Source organism: Heterodontus francisci, chromosome 26, assembly GCF_036365525.1.
Source record: "Heterodontus francisci isolate sHetFra1 chromosome 26, sHetFra1.hap1, whole genome shotgun sequence".
NCBI classification, from domain to species: Eukaryota; Metazoa; Chordata; class Chondrichthyes; order Heterodontiformes; family Heterodontidae; genus Heterodontus; species Heterodontus francisci.
The window spans coordinates 15,522,897-15,541,970 of record NC_090396.1 but is presented as its reverse complement, the minus strand read 5'-3'; the positions used below and the strand labels follow the sequence as shown (position 1 = coordinate 15,541,970).

The following is a 19,074-nucleotide window of genomic DNA, read 5'->3' as shown; positions in this document are numbered from 1 at the left end:
TGGGAGCACCCAAGGGTCTGGGTGGCCCACAGCCCCACCAGGAGAGGTTGGCACTGCTGCTCTAGGTGAGCAACCATGAGGGCGCTTCCATCACAGATGGGACAAAATATACTGTGGCCACAGCTGCCAGCCTATCATTGAGGAGGGTGGTGCCTCTTCCACGGGATTTACTGTGTCTGCAGCCAACTGGATCTATGCTGGGCTGCTTTGCAGGATGCACCTCTGGCACCACCACAGCCCCCCCCCTCCCACCACCCCTCCCCCTCCAGGCTGCCACCAGGAGGCCATCACAATTCAATCTATGGGCACCCATCTAGGATCTGGAAAATCCAAATGCCAAGTGAATTCTGCTCTCAGTTGGCACTTTAATTGGCTGCCCGCTGCTGACAGGCAGATAGCCATCATCCCAGAGAAGCCACCTCCCTGAAAAAAGGCCAGAGGCAGGAACCTGCCAGCAGACTGGCACACTGGCTGGTAGCAAGAAATTGCCAGCACACCCTCTTCGGGATGAAAATTGAGTCCCAAAAATCTATCTAAAAAGCAAATCTCTCAGTCTGTGGTTTCAACAGTTTTTGTCTCTCTCTGTACTTCTAAGCCTTCGTAGATTTAATTCTCTGAAAGAAAGAAATTGTATTCATATAGTAAATTGAAAGCAAAATACCGCAGATACTAGAAACCTGAAAAAGAGAAAGTGCTGGAAATACTGAGCAGGTCTGGCAGCATCTGTGGAGAGAGAGGAGCAGAGTTAACGTTTCAGGTCTGTGACCTTTCATCAGAACTGACAACGGTTAGAAATGTAATAAATTTTAAGCAAGTGAAGCGGGGGTGGAGGGAAAGAGAACAAAAGGGAAGGTGTGTGATAGGACAGAGGGCTGGAGAGATAAATGACAAAGATGTCATGGGGCAAAGGGAGTGCTAATGGTGTGGTGAAAGATAAAGCATTAGTCCTGTTACGAGTGCTTCCTTTTTTATGTTAAATTATGAGGATTTGTGTTTTAAAACTGAATAAGGTTCCATAGATGCTGGAACTTAGTGTGTTTTTTTTTTAAAAAAGAGGTCATTAGAAGGTCTTTTGGACTGAGCTTGTAAACAACAGTTACTGGAAGAATCAAGGAGTGCTAAAAACAAGCCCATACTGGAAGGGTCTTCAGATAATTACCCGGCAGCAGTTTTTTGACTTGGGAAAAGAGGTTTACAAAGAAGTGACAGGTCAAAATTTATAGGGGTCAGGAGGCTTGACTCTTGAGATATTGTTTTTGGTTTTGCTTTGGACAGTGAATTAGTGATATGGACAGTGTTAAAAAAGACAGCTGGAGAAAATTTGCCAATGGTGCAAACCCCTCCTCAGCTTATTCCAGTTCTTTGAAAAGCCTGCCAGTTTTCCATCTCTTTGAGAAGCAAGTGTAAGAAACAGACTGAAACTGTTGCTGCATTGTTCCTGGAAAGCCTGCCCAAACTGATCTTCAATGTCGCCTAACAAGAACTGTTCTAGGAAAATCCCAGTGACAGCTGTCTACATGTATTTGGGAAGCCAAACCAAAACAAAGGACATCTGACATCTTTTCACATCTCTTTTTTCTACAACAATTAGCAAGTATTTGGCCAAAGTATTCTTTTTCTCTTTTTTTGTAATAGAGCTCTAAAGAGTAAATCTCTTTTATTTGTTAACTGGTTTATGTGCGTGTGTGTGTGAATGAGGGGCCAAGGTAAAAAGGGTACTTTTATATTTCAATCTGTGTGTTAATGCTTGCATTGTTACTGGTTAAGACTTGTTTTATAATAAATTGATAATTTTGTTGTTTATGAAAGAAACCTGGTTGGTGTATTTTATTCTGGGATAAAAATAGAGTCTATGGTTGACCGTATCGGTAACTGGGAAAAAAATTTAATATATGCTGTGACCTGTGGAAAAATGGAACTAGAAAAACAATGTACTCCTCTCGCCTCGGTCGTAACAGTCCAGAGAGAGTGTTACTGACAGAATAATAAACAGCTCTGTCCAAAAGCACAAACATGAAAAACCAAGTTAAAGGCAGGCACATGGTTAAAAAGTAATAAAATAAAATATAATTTTTAAAAAGGCCAGTCACGCTCTGAAATTATTGAACTCAATGTTGAGTCTGGAAGGCTATAGAGTGCCTAATCGGAAAATGAGATGCTGTTCCTCGAGCTTGCGTTGATGTTCACTGGAACACTGCAGCAATCCCAGGACAGATATGTGGGCATGACAGCAGGGTGGTGTGTTGAAATGGCAAGAGACAGGAAGCTCAGGGTCATGTTTTGTGGACTGAATGGAGGTGTTCCGCAAAGCGGTCACCCAATCTGCGTTTGGTCTCCCCATTGTCGAGGAGACCACATTGTGAGCAGCGAGTACAGTATACTAAATTGAAGAAAGTACAAGTAAATCGCTGCTTCACCTGGAAGAAGTGTTTGGTGCCTTGGATGGTGAGGAGAGAGGAGGTAAAAGGGCAGATATTACATCTCCTGTGATTGCATGGGAAGGTGCCGTGGAAAGAGGACGAGGTGTTGGGGGTGATGGAGGAGTGGTCCAGGGTGTTATGGAGGGAACGATCCCTTCGGAATGCTGACAGGGAAGGGAAGATATATTTGGTGGCATCATGCTGGAGGTAGTGGAAATGGCGGAGGATGATCCTTTGGATGTGTAGGCTGATGGGGTGGAAAGTGAGGACAAAGGTAACCCTGTTGTGGTTCTGGGATGGAGGGGAAGGGGTGAGAGCAGCAGTGCGGGAAATGGGCCAGACACGGTTGAGGGCCCTGTCAACCACAGTGGGGGGGAATCCTCAGTTGAGGAAAATGGAAGACATATTAGAAGGTTGTGGAAGGTTGCATCATCAGAACAGATGTGTTGGAGACGGAGAAACTGGGAGAATGGAATGGAGTCCTTACAGGAAGCAGGGTGCGAGGAAGTGTATTAGAGATAGCTGTGGGAGTTGGTGGGTTTATAATGAATATTAGGACACTGAACATCTTATTCCGTTGATCTGTCAACTAGCCAAGAAGTCCAATCCTAAAATTAATCTCACCAATTTAAATCAATTTCAGGCAATAATCTTAATTGTCAAATTTATAATCAGAAAGTCCATTAATGCTGATTATTACCATGACATAACCACAATGCCTTTGCAACCTTTGTTAATCTTTTAACACTTTCTACTAAGCCATTTACATTATCATCCTTTAAGTTCAAATGCTGCTAATCGCAACTGTTAGTCCATGATGATTTGGCAAGAAAGGGTTAATTCATTCAGTCAGTGGCTTGTGTAGGTTTTAATGGGCGATTATTACTGTAAAGTACAATTGAATTGTAACTGGTTGATGTAAGAATGTTCACCTAACCAAATTCAGGCACCATTCATTCCCACACAAAGGTTGGGCAGTATTCCCAAAACATTCCTTAAAGCGGAGTAATGTGAGGGATCAAGGGTTCATCTGGTGCCGGTAATAAATATTCCTGTCAGGGTGCAGATCCCAGTGTTCCTACTTTCACTCACGGCCCCTGAAAAAGACTATGATCATGATGCTCACAGCCTTATTTGAAACCTGGGATGGGTGGGCAGGTATTGGTGTGACTGAATTTATACTTACCAATTTCTGGAACTGTAGATAGGTGATGTTGAACAGATTCACTTTGACAGTGCTATGAAAAGACAGAACGAGCAGTCAGTAGAATTCTAACAAAACTGCGGGTCAGAATGTAGTCACAAGAAAAATCCAGTAAATTTCTATTCAGAATTCTAACTTTCTCAGCCTTGGATTTCTTAGGTTTCATAGAGAGCACTAATGGGTTAATTACACAAAAACACTAAGAGTGCTAATGGGTTAATTACACAAGAGCACAAACAGGTTAATTATGAGACAGCACTGAGAGCGCTAACAGGTTAAGTACACAAGACAGTACCGAGAGCAAGATCAGGTTAATCTCACAAGAACACTGAGAGGGCTAATGGGTTAATTACATGAGACGGCACTGAGGACCTACAGGTTAATTACACAGGACACTGACCATCTCCAACAAGAGAGAATCGAACCATCTCCCCTTGACATTCAATGGCATTACCATCGCTGAATCCCCCACTATCAACATCCTAGGGGCTACCATTGACCAGAAACTGACCTGGTGTAGCCATATAAATACCGTGGCTACAAGAGCAGGTCAGAGGCTAGGAATCCTGCGGCGAGTAACTCACCTCCTGACTCCCCAAAGCCTGTCCACCATCTACAAGGCACAAGTCAGGAGTGTGATGGAATACACTCCACTTGCCTGGATGGGTGCAGCTCCATCAACACTCAAGAAGCTCGACACCATCCAGGACAAAGCCGCCTACTTGATTGGCACCCCATCCACAAACATTCACTCGCTCCACCACCGACGCACAGTGGCAGCAGTGTGTACCATCTACAAGATGCACGGCAGCAACGCACCAAGGCTCCTTAGACAGCACCTTCCAAACCCCGGACCTCTACCAACTAGAAAGACAAGGACAGCAAATGCATGGGAACACTACCACGTGCAAGTTCTCCTCCAAGTCACACACCGTCCTGACTTGAAACTATATTGCCATTCCTTCACTGTTGCTGGGTCACAATCCAGGAACTCCCTTCCTAACAGCACTGTGGGTGCAGCGGTTCAAGTAGGCAGCTCACCACCACCTTCTCAAGGGCAATTAGGGATTTGCAACAAATGCTGGCCTAGCCAGCGACGCCCACATCCCCATGAATGAATTTTTAAAAATTACACAGAGCATTGAGAGCACTAATGGGTTAATGACACAATGCACTGAGAATACCAACGGGTTAATTACACAGAGCACTGAGCGGGCTAACGGGTTAATTACACAGAGCACTGAGCGGGCTAACGGGTTAATTACACAGAGCACTGAGCGGGCTAACGGGTTAATTACACAGAGCACTGAGCGGGCTAACGGGTTAATTACACAGAGCACTGAGCGGGCTAACGGGTTAATTACACAGAGCACTGAGAGGGCTAACGGGTTAATTACACAGAGCACTGAGAGCGCTAACGGGTTAATTACACAGAGCACTGAGAGCGCTAACGGCTTAATTACACAGGGCACTGAGAGCGCTAATGGGTTAATGACACAGGGTACTGAGAATACTAACGGGTTAATTACACAGAGCACTGAGCGGGCTAATGGGTTAATTACACAGAGCACTGAAGGCTAATGAGTTAATTGCACAGAGCACCGAGGGCGCTAATGGGTTAATTATTTAGGACACAGAGGGCTAACGGGTTAATTACACAGGGCACTGAGAGCTAATGGGTTAATTACACAGGGCACAGAGCTAATGGGTTAATTACATAGAGCACTGAGATAGCTAATGGGTTAATTACACAGGGCACTGAGAGAGCTAATGGGTTAATGACACAGAGCACTAACGGGTTAATTACACAGGGCACTGAGAGAGCTAATGGGTTAATTACACAGGACACAGAGCACTAACGGGTTAATTACACAGGGCACTGAGAGAGCTAATGGGTTAATTACACAGGACACAGAGCACTAACGGGTTAATTACACAGGGCACTGAGAGAGCTAATGGGTTAATTACACAGGACACAGAGCACTAACGGGTTAATTACACAGGGCACTGAGAGAGCTAATGGGTTAATTCACAGGACACAGAGCACTAACGGGTTAATTACACAGGGCACTGAGAGAGCTAATGGGTTAATTACACAGGGCACTGAGAGAGCTAACGGGTTAATTACACAGGACACAGAGCACTAATGGGTTAATTACACAGGACACAGAGCACTAACGGGTTAATTACACAGGACACAGAGCACTAACGGGTTAATTACACAGGGCACTGAGAGCGCTAACAGGTTAATTACACAGGACACAGAGCACTAATGGGTTAATTACACAGGACACAGAGCACTAATGGGTTAATTACATCAGATACAGCTGTAACACTCTTGCTCCTATTCTGTAATCAGCACCCACTGCCAGCAAACTTCCAAGCAAACTTGATGATTCACCCTGTGTGATTGTGAGTGGCAGAGTGCACAGAGCCCTACCCTGTGAAAACCTTCATCCGCTTTTTCCGGTCGTTCAACAGGTTAATGTTCAGTTGCTCTATGAATATCACCAGGGATTTCACAATTTCTTCCTCATTCTGTGAAGAGGGAAAATAATTAAGTTCAAATTTTGAATGCAATATACAGGAAATGATCATTCTTGCCACACTTGGATAGAACTAATCTTAGGTCCAAATGAAGGATATGAGGTGTACATGATTAATGACATACTGATAAAGATGGAATGTGACTGGGCTACAGAGCTACAGGTCACGTTTGTGATGAGTCAGCTGTAAACAACTGGGATGATGGTACACATACAACATTGATATCAGTCCTGGGGGTTACCAAAGAAAAATCAGTCAGTACTCGCTGCTGGGAAATGTGTGTGTGAGGTGTCCTGTACAACTGAATATCCTGCTGATATTATTTAGCCTCACGCAAAATGAATGTTATTTGAGGTGCCAAACAGTAATTGGCAGTCAAAGATCCATAATGAAAGTTCAACTCCATCAGGAAAAGAGTGGCTCTATCAGGGATCTGTAAGGTTTCACACTGGTCCAGGTGCGATCTGACACATTTCATGCTGCCCATTTCATCTGTAGCACAGCTTATTTGAAAACTGGCCATTTTCCATTCAGTTTTGGACTTGTTAACAATCAGTGACCCTAGGTTGAAAGGAATGTGACAGTGTGTGGGGATCTTCAGAAGGTGTCAGTATACTGTGGAGTCAGCTTTACTCTCTATCTAACCCTTGCTGTACCTGCCCTCGGATATTTTGATGGGAGAGTGTAGAGGGAGCTTTACTTTGTATGTAACCTGTTTTTTTTTTCTAACCCCGTGCTGTACTTGCCCTGGGAATGTTTGATGGGACATTGTAGACGGAGCTTTACTCTGTATCTAGCCCGTGCTATATCTGCCCTCGGAGATTTTGATGGGACAGTATTGAGGGAGTTGTACTCTTTATCTAACCCGTGCTGCACCTGCCCTGGGAGTGTTTGATGGGGACAGTATAGAGGGAGCTTTACTCTGTATCTAACCTATGCTGTACCTGCCCTCAGAGATTTTGATGGGACAGTATTGAGGGAGCTGTACTCTCTATCTAACCCGTGCTGTACCTGCCCTGGGAGTGTTTGATGGGACATTGTAGACGGAGCTTTACTCTGTGTCTAGTCCGTGCTGTACCTGCCCTGGGAGCTGGATTGGACAGTATAGAAGGAGCTATATTTTCCGTCACACCTCTGCTTCATACTGATAGTGAGTGTGCAAAGTATACGCAGTACTAAAACCTTCAAGCTGAGCATAAGATGTACAGGAATTACTGTACCTTTATCATGGGCTCCAATAGCTGTTTCTGGCCTTGAAACCAGTCAGTGGTGCCAGTCTGTAGAGGAGAAAGAAGAATATTCACAATCCATTCCCCCACTCACTACACAGCCCATTCCCCCACTCACTACACAGCCCATTCCCCCACTCACTACACAGCCCATTCCCCCACTCACTACACAGCCCATTCCCCCACTCACGACACAGCCCATTCCCCCACTCACGACACAGCCCATTCCCCCACTCACTACACAGCCCATTCCCCCACTCACGACACAGCCCATTCCCCCACTCACGACACAGCCCATTCCCCCACTCACGACACAGCCCATTTCCCCCACTCACTACACAGTCCATTTCCCCCACTCACTACACAGTCCATTCCCCCACTCACTACACAGTCCATTCCCCCACTCACTACACAGTCCATTTCCCCCACTCACTACACAGTCCATTTCCCCCACTCACTACACAGTCCATTTCCCCCACTCACTACACAGTCCATTTCCCCCACTCACTACACAGTCCATTCCCCCCACTCACTACACAGTCCATTCCCCCCACTCACTACACAGTCCATTCCCCCACTCACTACACAGCCCATTCCCCCACTCACGACACAGCCCATTCCCCCACTCACTACACAGTCCATTCCCCCACTCACTACACAGTCCATTCCCCCACTCACTACACAGCCCATTCCCCCACTCACGACACAGCCCATTTCCCCCACTCACGACACAGCCCATTTCCCCCACTCACTACACAGTCCATTTCCCCCACTCACTACACAGTCCATTTCCCCCACTCACTACACAGTCCATTTCCCCCACTCACTACACAGTCCATTTCCCCCACTCACTACACAGTCCATTTCCCCCACTCACTACACAGTCCATTTCCCCCACTCACTACACAGTCCATTCCTCCACTCACTACACAATACAAGCCCTCATTCATTAAACTATCCAATCACCAATTCATTACAAAATCCAATCTCACATTCACAGCACAGTCCAATACCCCATTTGGGAGTTTGGTGAGTGAGCGGATCTTAAGGGTTATCTCTTTCTAAAGTCTAGTTTTTGTTAGCATTTAGCAAGTAAGTAAAAAGTACTGTTTAAGTTAAGAGGCAAGTGATGTTTCTTCCAGTCTTAAACAGGGATATACAAGCTCTCTGAGAACAGCTGTAGCTAGTTAATTAGGCAGCCAGCTTAAATTGGTTTCTGAGCTCTAACACAACTAATTCATCGTCGTTTTCAGAGAGTATAAATACAGAACTGGCTGGCTGAATTAAGAAAAATAATCTTAATTAACACAATAAAAATGGCAGGACAGGTGATGTGTCACAGCTGCAGCATGTACGAGCTGCCACTGTAATCCACAGCAACCACATCTGTAGTAAGTGTCGGTGGCTTGAGGAGCTTCGGCACAGAGTTAATGAGCTGAAGGCCGAGCTGCAGACATTGTGATGCATCCGGGAGAGGGAAAGTTACCTGGACACTTTGTTCCAGAAGGCAGTCACACCCCTTAGGATAGGGTTGTCTGATTTGGTCAGTGGTCAGGGACAGGAGGGTGTGACTGCGAGTTAGGCAGGTAAGGGGATCAAGAATAAAAGCAAAATACTGCAGATGCTGGAAATCTGAAATAAAAACAAAAAGTGCTGGAAATACTCAGCAGGTCTGGCAGCATCTTTGGAGAGAGAAGCAGAGTTAATGTTTCAGGTCAGTGACCCTTCATCAGACTGAGAAGGTGGGAGTGGAGGAGCCTCAGCCCTTGCAATTGAACAACAGGTTTTAGGTTCTAGCAGCTTGTATGGGCTGTAGTGTGGATGAGCAGACTGACCATGGCACCATGATACAGGAAGCCATTCAAGTTGGGGAAGGGAGGTTAAAAGGAATGTAGTGGTAGTAGGGGATAATATAGTCGGGGAATAGACACTGTTCTCTGCAGCTGAGAGTGAGAATCCAGAAGGCTGTGTTGCCAGGGTTTGGGACTTCTGCTCAGGACTAGAGAGGAGGGGGACGATCCAGCTGTCGTGGTCCATGTAGGTACAAATGACATAGGCAGGACAAGGAAAGAGGTTCTGCATAGGGAGTACGAGGAGTTAGGCATTAAATTAAAAAGCAGAATCTCAAAGGTTATAATCTCTGGATTATTACTTGAGCCATGTGCAAATTGGCATAGGGTAAATAAGATTAGAGAGATGAATGCATGGCTAAAAGACAGGTGTGGGAGAAGTAGGTTCTGGCTCATTGGGCACTGGCACCAGTACTGAGGAAAGTTGAGGCTGTACCATTGGGACGGACTTCACCTGAACCGTGCTGGGACCAGTGTTCCAGCGAGTTGTATAACCAGGGAAGTAAAGAGGGCTTTAGACTAAATAAAGGGGGGGAAGGGATAAAATTTGGGAAGACTGAATAAATTAATGGGAAATGATAAGGCAATAGATCCAGGCAGCAATAAAGGTAATGATAATGGCAGGAAGGGACAGTGATTGCAAACTTAAGAGTGTGCCAGCAGATAGAGCCAGAGTTTACAAAAGCAGTTTAAAAAAATGGAATTAAAGGCTCCGTATCTGAACACCCGCAGCATTTGCAATAAAACAGATGAATTGTCAGCTCAAATAGAAATTCATATATATGATCTGATAACCATTACAGAGACGTGGCTACAAGGAAACCAGAACTGGGGACCCGAATATCCAAGGGTACGTGACATTCAGGAAGGACATGAAGCAGGGAAAAGGCAGTGGGTAGCTCTGCTAATTAAAGGGGGCATTAGTACTGTAGTGAGAGATGACCTTAGTCCTAAAGATCAAGATGTAGAATCAGTTTGTGTGGAACTAAGAAACAGCAAGGGGCAGAATACATTGGTGGGAGTTGTTCATAGGCCACCAAACAGCAGTGGTAATGTAAATCACAATATAAATCAGGAAATTAAAGGTGCGTGCAACAAGGGTAACACAGTAATCATGGGGGATTTCAATCTACATATAGACTGGGTAAACCTAATTACTACTAATGTTGTGGAAGAAAAATTCTTGGAATGTACGTGATTTAGTTTTCTAGAGCAGTACGTTGAGGAACCAACTAGGGAATGGACTATTTTAGATCCAGTATTGTGCAATGAAAAAAAGCTAACTAATAATCTTATTGTAAAGGAGTCTTTAGGAAAGAGTGACCATAATATGATAGAATTTTACATTAAGTTTGAAAGTGATGTAGTTCAATGAGAAACAAGGGTCTTAAATCTAAGCAAAGGAAACTATGAAGGTATGATGGGCAAATTGGCTACCGTGGATTGGGAAACTACGTTAGAAGGTATGACAGTAGACAGGTAATGGCTAACATTTAAAGAACTAATATATAGTTTACAACAAAAAAAATTCCTTTAATGCACAAAAAACCAGCAAGGAAAGTGTTCCAACTGATGTCCTGGGGGGAGTATTTGCTTGAGTGGTTGGGGAGGGTTTAAACTAAAATGGCAGGGAGATGGGAATCTTTGCAAGGAGTCAGAGGAGGGGGGATCAAAGACAAGAACAAAAGACAGTAAGGGGAATAAGAAAAGTGATAGGCAGAGAAATCAAGGGCCAGAATCAAACAGGGCCACAGTGAAAAATAGTGGGAAGAGGACAAGTAATGTTAAAAAGACAAGTCTTAAGGCTTTGTGCCTTAACGCGTGGAGCATTCGCAATAAAGTGGATGAATTAATCGCGCAAATAGATGTAAACGGGTATGATATAGTCAGGATTACGGAGACATGTCTGCAAGGTGACCAGGGATGGGAAATGAACATCCAGGGATATTCAGTATTTAGGAAGGACAGACAAAAAGCAAAAGGCGGTGGAGTTGCATTGCTGGTTAAAGAGGAAATTAACGCAATAGTGAGGAAAGATATTAGCTCTGATGATGTGGAATCTGTATGGGTAGAGCTTAGAAACACTAAGGGGCAAAAAACGTTAGTGGGGTTGTATATAGACCCCCAAACTATATTGGTGATGTTGGGAATGGCATGAAACAGGAAATTAGAGATGCATGTGATAAAGAAACATCTGTAATTATGGGTGATTTTAATCTGCATATAGATTGGGCAAATCAAATTAGTCACAATACCGTAGAGGAGGAATTCTTGGAGTGTATATGGGATGGTTTTCTGGACCAATACATTAAGGAACCAACGAGACAACAGGCCATCCTAGACTGGGTATTGTGTAATGAGAGAGGAATAATTGACAATCTAGTGGTGCGAGACCCCTTGGGGATCAGCGACCATAATATGACAGAATTCTTCATCAAGATGGAGAGTGACATAGTTGATTCTGAGACAAGGGACCCGAATCTTAGTAAAGGAATCACGATGGTATGAGGCACGAGTTGGCCATGACGGTTTGGGAAACGCTACTTAAAGGGATGACGGTGGATAGGCAATGGCAAACATTTAAAGAGCGCATGGATGAACTGCAACAATTGTTTATCCCTGTCTGGCGCAAAAGTAAAATGGGAAAGGTAGCCAAACCATGGCTTACAAGGGAAATTAGAGATAGCATTAGATCCAAGGAAGAGGCATATAAATTTACCAGGATAAAAAACAGACCTAAGGATTGGGAGCAGTTTAGAATTCAGCAAAGGAGGACCAAGGGATTGATTAAGAAGGGGAAAATAGAGTACGAGAACAAGCTTGTGGGGAACATAAAAACTGACTGTAAACGTTTTTATAGGTATGTGAAGAGAAAAAGATTGGTGAAGACAAATGTAGGTCCCTTACAGTCAAAAACAGGGGAATTTATTACAAAGTGATTCCTGACAACGCAGCCGGCCGCTGACGTCATCAGGCTGCGCCAAGGTGTGCACATGCGCAGACGCGCTCCTGCTCTCTGCACATGCACTGCGTTGACTTGCCAGGACAGGTTAGCGCATGCGCCGATGACTTCATCGCGTGACGTGTGTATCGTTGGGCAACGCGCCTGATCAGACTCCGCTCCACCCCCACCTCGCTGCTCCGCTCTTTTGGCCGCTCTGCTCCCCCCACCCCGGCCCGTTCCGCTCTCCCCCCCCCCCCCGTTCCTGGCCCGCTCCCCCCCCCGTCCCCGGCACGCTCACTCGCCCCCTCCCCAGCCCGCTCCGCTCACTCGCATTCTCCCCCCCACCATTGTGTGTTGCCATGTGTTTGGGTCAGGTTGCCTTAGTGTGATTATTTGAGCAGCGCCATCTTTAGTCCTGGCAGCTGCCTGAAGTCGCAGACTGTGACGTTTTAGTGGCACAGGCTGCATCTGCACGTGCCACTGCAGCGCCACCTAGTGGTAGTGTTGTCAGCAAACGCAGTCAATTTATTATGGGGAACAAAGAAATGGCTGACCAACTAAATGCATACTTTGGTTCTGTCTTCACGAAGGAGGACACAAATAACATACCAGAAATGATGGGGAACACAGGGCTTAGTGAGAGAGAAGAACTGAAAGAAATCAGTATTAGTAGAGAAATGGTGTTGGGGAAATTGATGGGATTAAAGGCCGATAAATCCCCAGGGCCTGATGGTATGCATCCCAGAGTACTTAAGGAAGTGGCCCTAGAAATAGTGGATGCATTGGTGGTCATCTTCCAAGATTCTATAGACTCTGGAACAGTTCCTACAGATTGGAGGGTAGCTAATGTAACCCCACTATTTAAAAAGGGAGGTAGAGAGAAAGCAGGGAATTATAGACCAGTCAGCCTGACATCGGTAGTGGGGAAAATTCTAGAGTCCATTTTATAGCAGAGCACTTAGAGAACAGTGGTAGAATCGGACAGAGTCAGCATGGATTTACGAAAGGGAAATCATGCTTGACAAATCTACTAGAATTCTTTGAGGATGTAACTAGTAGAGTTGATCAGGGACAGCCAGTGTCTGTGCTTTATTTGGACTTCCAGAAGGCTTTCGACAAAGTCCCACATAAGAGATTAGCATGTAAAATTAAAGCGCATGGCATTGGGGATAGTGTATTGTGATGGATAGAAAATTGGTTGGCGGACAGGAAACAAAGGGTAGGGATAAATGGGTCTTTTTCCGAATGGCAGGCAGTGACTAGTGGGGTACCGCAGGGATCGATGCTAGGACCCCAGCTATTCACAATATATATTAACAATTTAGATGAGGGAACTAAATGTAATATCTCCAAATTTGCAGATGACACAAAACTGGGAGGGAGGGTGAGTTGTGAGGAGGATGCAGAGAGGCTTCAGGGTGATTTGGACAAGTTGAGTGAATGGACTAATGCATAGCAGATGCAGTATAATGTGGATAAATGTGAGGTTATCCACTTTGGCAGCAAAATCAGGAAGGCAGATTATTATCTGAACGGCTATAAACTGAGAGAGGGGAATATGCAGCGAGACCTGGGTGTTCTCGTACCAGTCGCTGAAGGTAAACATGCAGGTGCAACAGGCGGTAAAAAAGGCAAATGGTATGTTGGCCTTCATAGCGAGAGGATTCGAGTACAGGAGCAGGGATGTCTTGCTGCAATTATACAGGGCCTTGGTGAGGCCACACCTGGAATATTGTGTGCAGTCTTGGTCTCCTTATCTGAGGAAGGACGTTCTTGCTATAGAGGGAGTGCAGCAAAGGTTTACCAGACTGATTCCTGGGATGGCAGGACTGACGTATGAGGAGAGATTGAGTCGGTTAGGATTATATTCGCTGGAGCTCAGAAGAGTGAGGGGGTATCTCAGAGAAACCTATAAAATTCTAACAGGACTTGACAGGGTAGATGCAGGAAGGATGTTCCCGATGGTGGGGGAGTCCAGAACCAGGGGTCATAGTCTAAGGATATGGGATAAACCTTTCAGGACTGAGATGAGGAGAAATTTCTTCACCCAGAGAGTGGTGAGCCTGTGGAATTCGCTACCACAGAAAGCAGTTGAGGCCAAAACATTGTATGTTTTCAAAAAGGAGTTAGATATAGCTCTTGGGTCTAAAGGGATCAAAGGGTATGGGGCGAAAGCGGGAACAGGTTACTGAGTTGGATGATCAGCCAAGATCATAATGAATGGCAGAGCAGGCTCAAAAGGCCGAATGACCTACTCTTGCTCCTATTTTCTATGTTTCTATGTAACCATGGCTAACGAAAGAAATCAAGGATTGTATTAGATCAAATGAAGAGGTGTATAAAGTTTCCAAAAAAATGCTAAGCCTGAGGAGTGGGAGCATTTTAGAATTCTGCAAAGGAGGACCAAGAAAAAGATTAAGAAAGGGAAATTAGAATGAGAGTAAACTAGCGGGAAACATAAAAACAGACTGTAAAAGCTTCTATAGGTACGTAAAAAGGAAAAGACTAGAAAAAACAAATGTGGGTCCATTACAAGCAGAGTCAGGAGAATTTATAGCGGGGAATAAGGAAATGGCAGAGAAACTAAACAAATACCTCGTATCTGTCTGCATGGAGGAAAATACTAAAAAACTAGAAACAACGGAGAATCAAGGGATTAGTGTAAATGAGGAACTGCAAGATATTAATATTAGTAAAAAAAAAAGTGCTAAAGACATTAATGGGACTTAAAGTAAATAAATCCCCTGGACCTGATGATCTACTTCCCAGAGGGTTGAAAGAGGTGGCTGTAGAGATAGTAGGTGGTCAACTTCTAAAATTCTATAGACTCTGGAATGGTTCCTGTAGATTGGAAAGTGGTAATTGTGACCCCACTATTTAAGAAAGGAGAGAGAGAGAAAATGGGGAACTACAGCCCTGTTAGTCAAACATCAGTCGTAGGAAGAATGCTAGAATAGACAATGTGATAACAGGACACTTAGAAAATAATGGTAGGATTGGGCAGAATCAACGTGGATTTATGAAAGGGAAATCATGTTTGACAAACCTCTTTGAGTTTTTTGAGGATGTAACTAGCAGAATAGATAAGGGGTAACGAGTGGATGTGGCATATTTAGACTTTCAGAAAGCTTTTGATGAGGTCCCACACAGGAGGTTAGTAAACAAAATTAGAGCACATGGGATTGGGGGGAATATACTGGCATGGATTGAGAACTGGTTAACAGACAGAAAAGAGAGAGTAGGAATAAATGGATCATTTTCAGGTTGGCAGACTGTGACTAGTGAGGTACCGCAAGGATCAGTGCTTGGCCAATATCAATGATTTGGATGTGGGGATTAAATATAATATTTCCAAGCTTGCAGATGATGGAAAACTAGGCGGAAGTGTGAGTTGTGAGGAGGTTGCAAAGATGCTTCAAGGGGATTTGGAGAGGCTAGGCAAGTAGGAAAAAAATTTGGCAGATGGAATACAATGTGGAGAAATGTGAAGTTGTCCACTTCGGTAGGAAAAACAGAGTATTTCTTAAATGGTGAGAGGCTGGGAAGTGCCAAGTGCTGGAAAATAGGATTAGAATAGATGGGCTTGATGGGAGTAACTCTATGAGTCACTGAAAGCTAACATGCAGGTACAACAAGCAATTAAGAAGGCAAATGGTATGTTGGTCTTTATTACAAGAGGATTTGAGTATAGGAATAAAGATGCCTTATTGCAATTATATAGAGCCTTGGTGAGGTCGCACCTGGAGTATTGTGTGAAGTTCTGATCTCCTTACCTAAGAGAAGATATTCTTGCCATAGAGGGAGTGCAACAAAGGTTCACCAAACTAATTCCTGGGATGAAGGGATTGTCCTATGAGGAAAGATTAAATAGACTGGGCCTGTATTCTCTGCAGTATAGAAGAATGAGAGGTGATCTCATTCAAACATGCAAAATTTTTACAGGGTTCGATAGGGTTGATGCAGGAAGGATATTTCCCCTGGCTGGGGAGCCTAGAACCAGAGGACACAGTCTCAGAATAAGGGGCAGGCCATTTAGGACTGAGATGAGGAGGAATTTCTTCACTCAGAGGGTGGTGCATCTTTGGAATTCTCTGCCCAGAGGGCTGTGGAGACTCAGTCGTTGAGCATGTTCAAGACTGAGATTGATAGATTTCTACATATTAAAAACATCAAGGGTTACGGGGATATCACAGGAAAATGGTGTTGAAGTAGAAAATCAGCCATGATCTCACTGAATGACAGAGCAGGCTCGAAGGGCCGAATGGCCTACTCCTGCTCCTATTTCGTATGTTCTTATGTTCTATTCAGTGCACAGTTCAATCCCCCATTCACTGCACAGTCCAATATTTGAGAGTGTCTTTTTTAAGATGTAGCTATGCAACCACAAACAGCTTTTAATATTACCATAAAGTGAGCAGCCACTTTGCACTATGAAATGTCACAGTGCCATTATCAAAAGTCAAGTGATTGTACTTTTTGGGTGAACTGTACCTTAATAGCATCAACGAGTCTGTCATGGAGATCAGGAACTGAAGGGCAAAGTTTTTGAAAAGCCTTCATCTTACAGATCTGCACCAGCACCCTGCGATGGAAGGGCAGCATCAGTGAATAAGATTCAGAGGGTCATAACACATTAACAGGAGCATCAGGCAGCACAGAAGAAGGACCATTGCTATCACACCATCCTGACCTGGAACTACATTGCCGTTTCTTCACTGTCGGTGGGTCAAAATCCTGGGACTCCTTACACCACTTGGACAGCAGCGGTTCAAGAAGGTGGTGGTGAGCCACCTTCTCAAGGGCAATTAGGGATGGGCGGCTTGCCATTGACGTCCACATCATGAACGAATAAAATAAAGATCAGTCTCACTCCTCTCACAACCCATCTACATATATCCTACACAACCTGTTTAATCTCTCACAGCCCATGTACAGTCCACTGTATCATGCCTTTAATCTCCTATAGAAATACATCAAAATTACAGTTTGGAATCAAGTCATTCCACTTGTTTGTGTCATAGTAAATAGTCATGGTCACAATTATCACATTGTTCCCATAACCCCTCAACCCCTATTAATTCTTCCACTGATCCGACCTGATCTTGAAAGTTGACACAGTTTCTGCCTCAACCATTAACCCTGGAAGTGAATTCTACAACCTCACAACTCTCTCTGTGTAAAACAGTTTCTGCTGTCCTCTGTTCTAAATCTCCTACATTGTATCTTACATCTGTGGTTCCTCATACTGGCCCATTGATGACTAGAAACGGTCTGCTTCTATCCACCCTGTCCCACCCGTTCTTCATTTTAAACCCTTTTATCATATCCCCCTGTAATCTGCGATACTCTGGAAAAAAAAGCCCCAATGTTTCAAGTCTTACTTTGCATTAATATTTCCTCCTAATTTTCAGCATCCTCGAGAATCTGTGCTATTTCCTCACCATTACCTCAACATTCTTCCAACAGTGTGGATCTCAAAACTGTGCACAGTAGTTCAACTGTGGTCTCAGTAAGGTTTTATTTAAGCTCCTCATTACCTCTTGGCTTTCATATTCTAGACTTTGTGATAAAGCCGAGAATTCCATTATATTTTTACAACCTTTAATGTTCTGTGAACCTGCACCCACAAATCCCTCTGCTATCCACAGCACTGAGCCTCCTTCCAGAATATAATTGCTACTTTAGTGACTCACTTGAATCTTCGCCCAAAGCCCATGTACACTCTACCCAATCATGGATTTACCCATCCATTTAATCTGCTCCCATAGCCCATGTACGTTCCAGTATGTCATGAACGCTATCAGATTTGTTTCCTGAGAGAATATTCTGTTGAATTATCCGCTGATCAGCAAACATAATGATGTAAAACTTCAGAACAGTTCCCACTCCTTCATTTCTCCACTAAAATGGGGTTATTTTTTTCAAATCTGCTCCCGATGCAGAGTCTCACTCGGGATTAGGCAGAAAGGAAGTGAGCACTGTTACAGTGTGTGAGGTCTGAGGGTGGGAGTGGGCTCTGTTACAGTGTATGAGGTTTGAGGGATTGGCACTGTTACAGTGTGTGAGGTTTTGCGTTGTACACTGTTACAGTGTGTGTGGATTTGCGGGTTGACACTGTGACAGTGTGTGAGGTTTGGGGGTTGACACTGTTAGTGTGTGTAATTTGCGGGTTGACACTGTGACAGTGTGTGAGATTTGGGGGTTGACACAGTTACAGTGTGTGAGGTTTGGGGGTTGACACTGTTACAGTGTGTGAGGTTTGGGGGTTGACACGGTTACAGTGAGTGAGGTTTGGGGGGTTGACACTGTTACAGTGTGTGAGGTTTGGGGGTTGACACTGTTACAGTGAGTGAGGTTTGGGGGTTGACACTGTCACAGTGTGTCAGGTTTGGGGGTTGACACTGTTACAGTGTGTGAGGTGTGGGGGTTGACACAGTTAGTGTGTGAGGATTGGGGGTTGACACTGTTACAGTGGATGAGGTTTGGGGGTTGACACTGTTACAGTGTGTGAAGTTTGGGGGATAGACACTGTAACAGTGTGTGAGGTTTGGGGGGTTGACACTGTTACAGTGTGTGAGGTTTGGGGGTTTGACACTGTTATAGTGTGTGAGATCTGGGGGTTGACACTGTTAGTGTGTGTGATTTGGGGGTGGACACTGTTACAGAGTTTGAGGTTTGGGGGTTGACACAGTTACAGTGTGTGAGATTTGGGGGTTGACACTGTTACAGTGTGTGAGATTTGGGGGTTGACACTGTTACAGTGTGTGAGATTAGGGGGGTTGACACTGTTACAGTGTGTGATGTTTGGGGGTAGGCACTATTACTGTGTGTGAGATTTGGGGGTTGACACTGTTACAGTGTGTGAGGTTTGGGGGTTGAC

At 44.5% G+C, this 19,074-nt stretch overlaps 1 protein-coding gene across 2 annotated transcripts in view; it reads right to left on the bottom strand.

Annotated features, from left to right (window-relative positions):
- Positions 1-19,074, bottom strand: part of unc13d (unc-13 homolog D (C. elegans)) — a 308,929-nt gene that overhangs the window by 41,571 nt on the left and 248,284 nt on the right. For both annotated transcript variants that reach the window (XM_068057836.1, XM_068057837.1), the window contains exons 15-18: positions 16,686-16,776; positions 7,392-7,448; positions 6,065-6,162; positions 3,607-3,658 (exon numbers count right to left, since the gene is read on the bottom strand). In XM_068057836.1, coding sequence (XP_067913937.1) covers positions 3,607-3,658; positions 6,065-6,162; positions 7,392-7,448; positions 16,686-16,776 — 298 coding nt within the window. The remainder of the gene's footprint in view (positions 1-3,606; positions 3,659-6,064; positions 6,163-7,391; positions 7,449-16,685; positions 16,777-19,074) is intronic.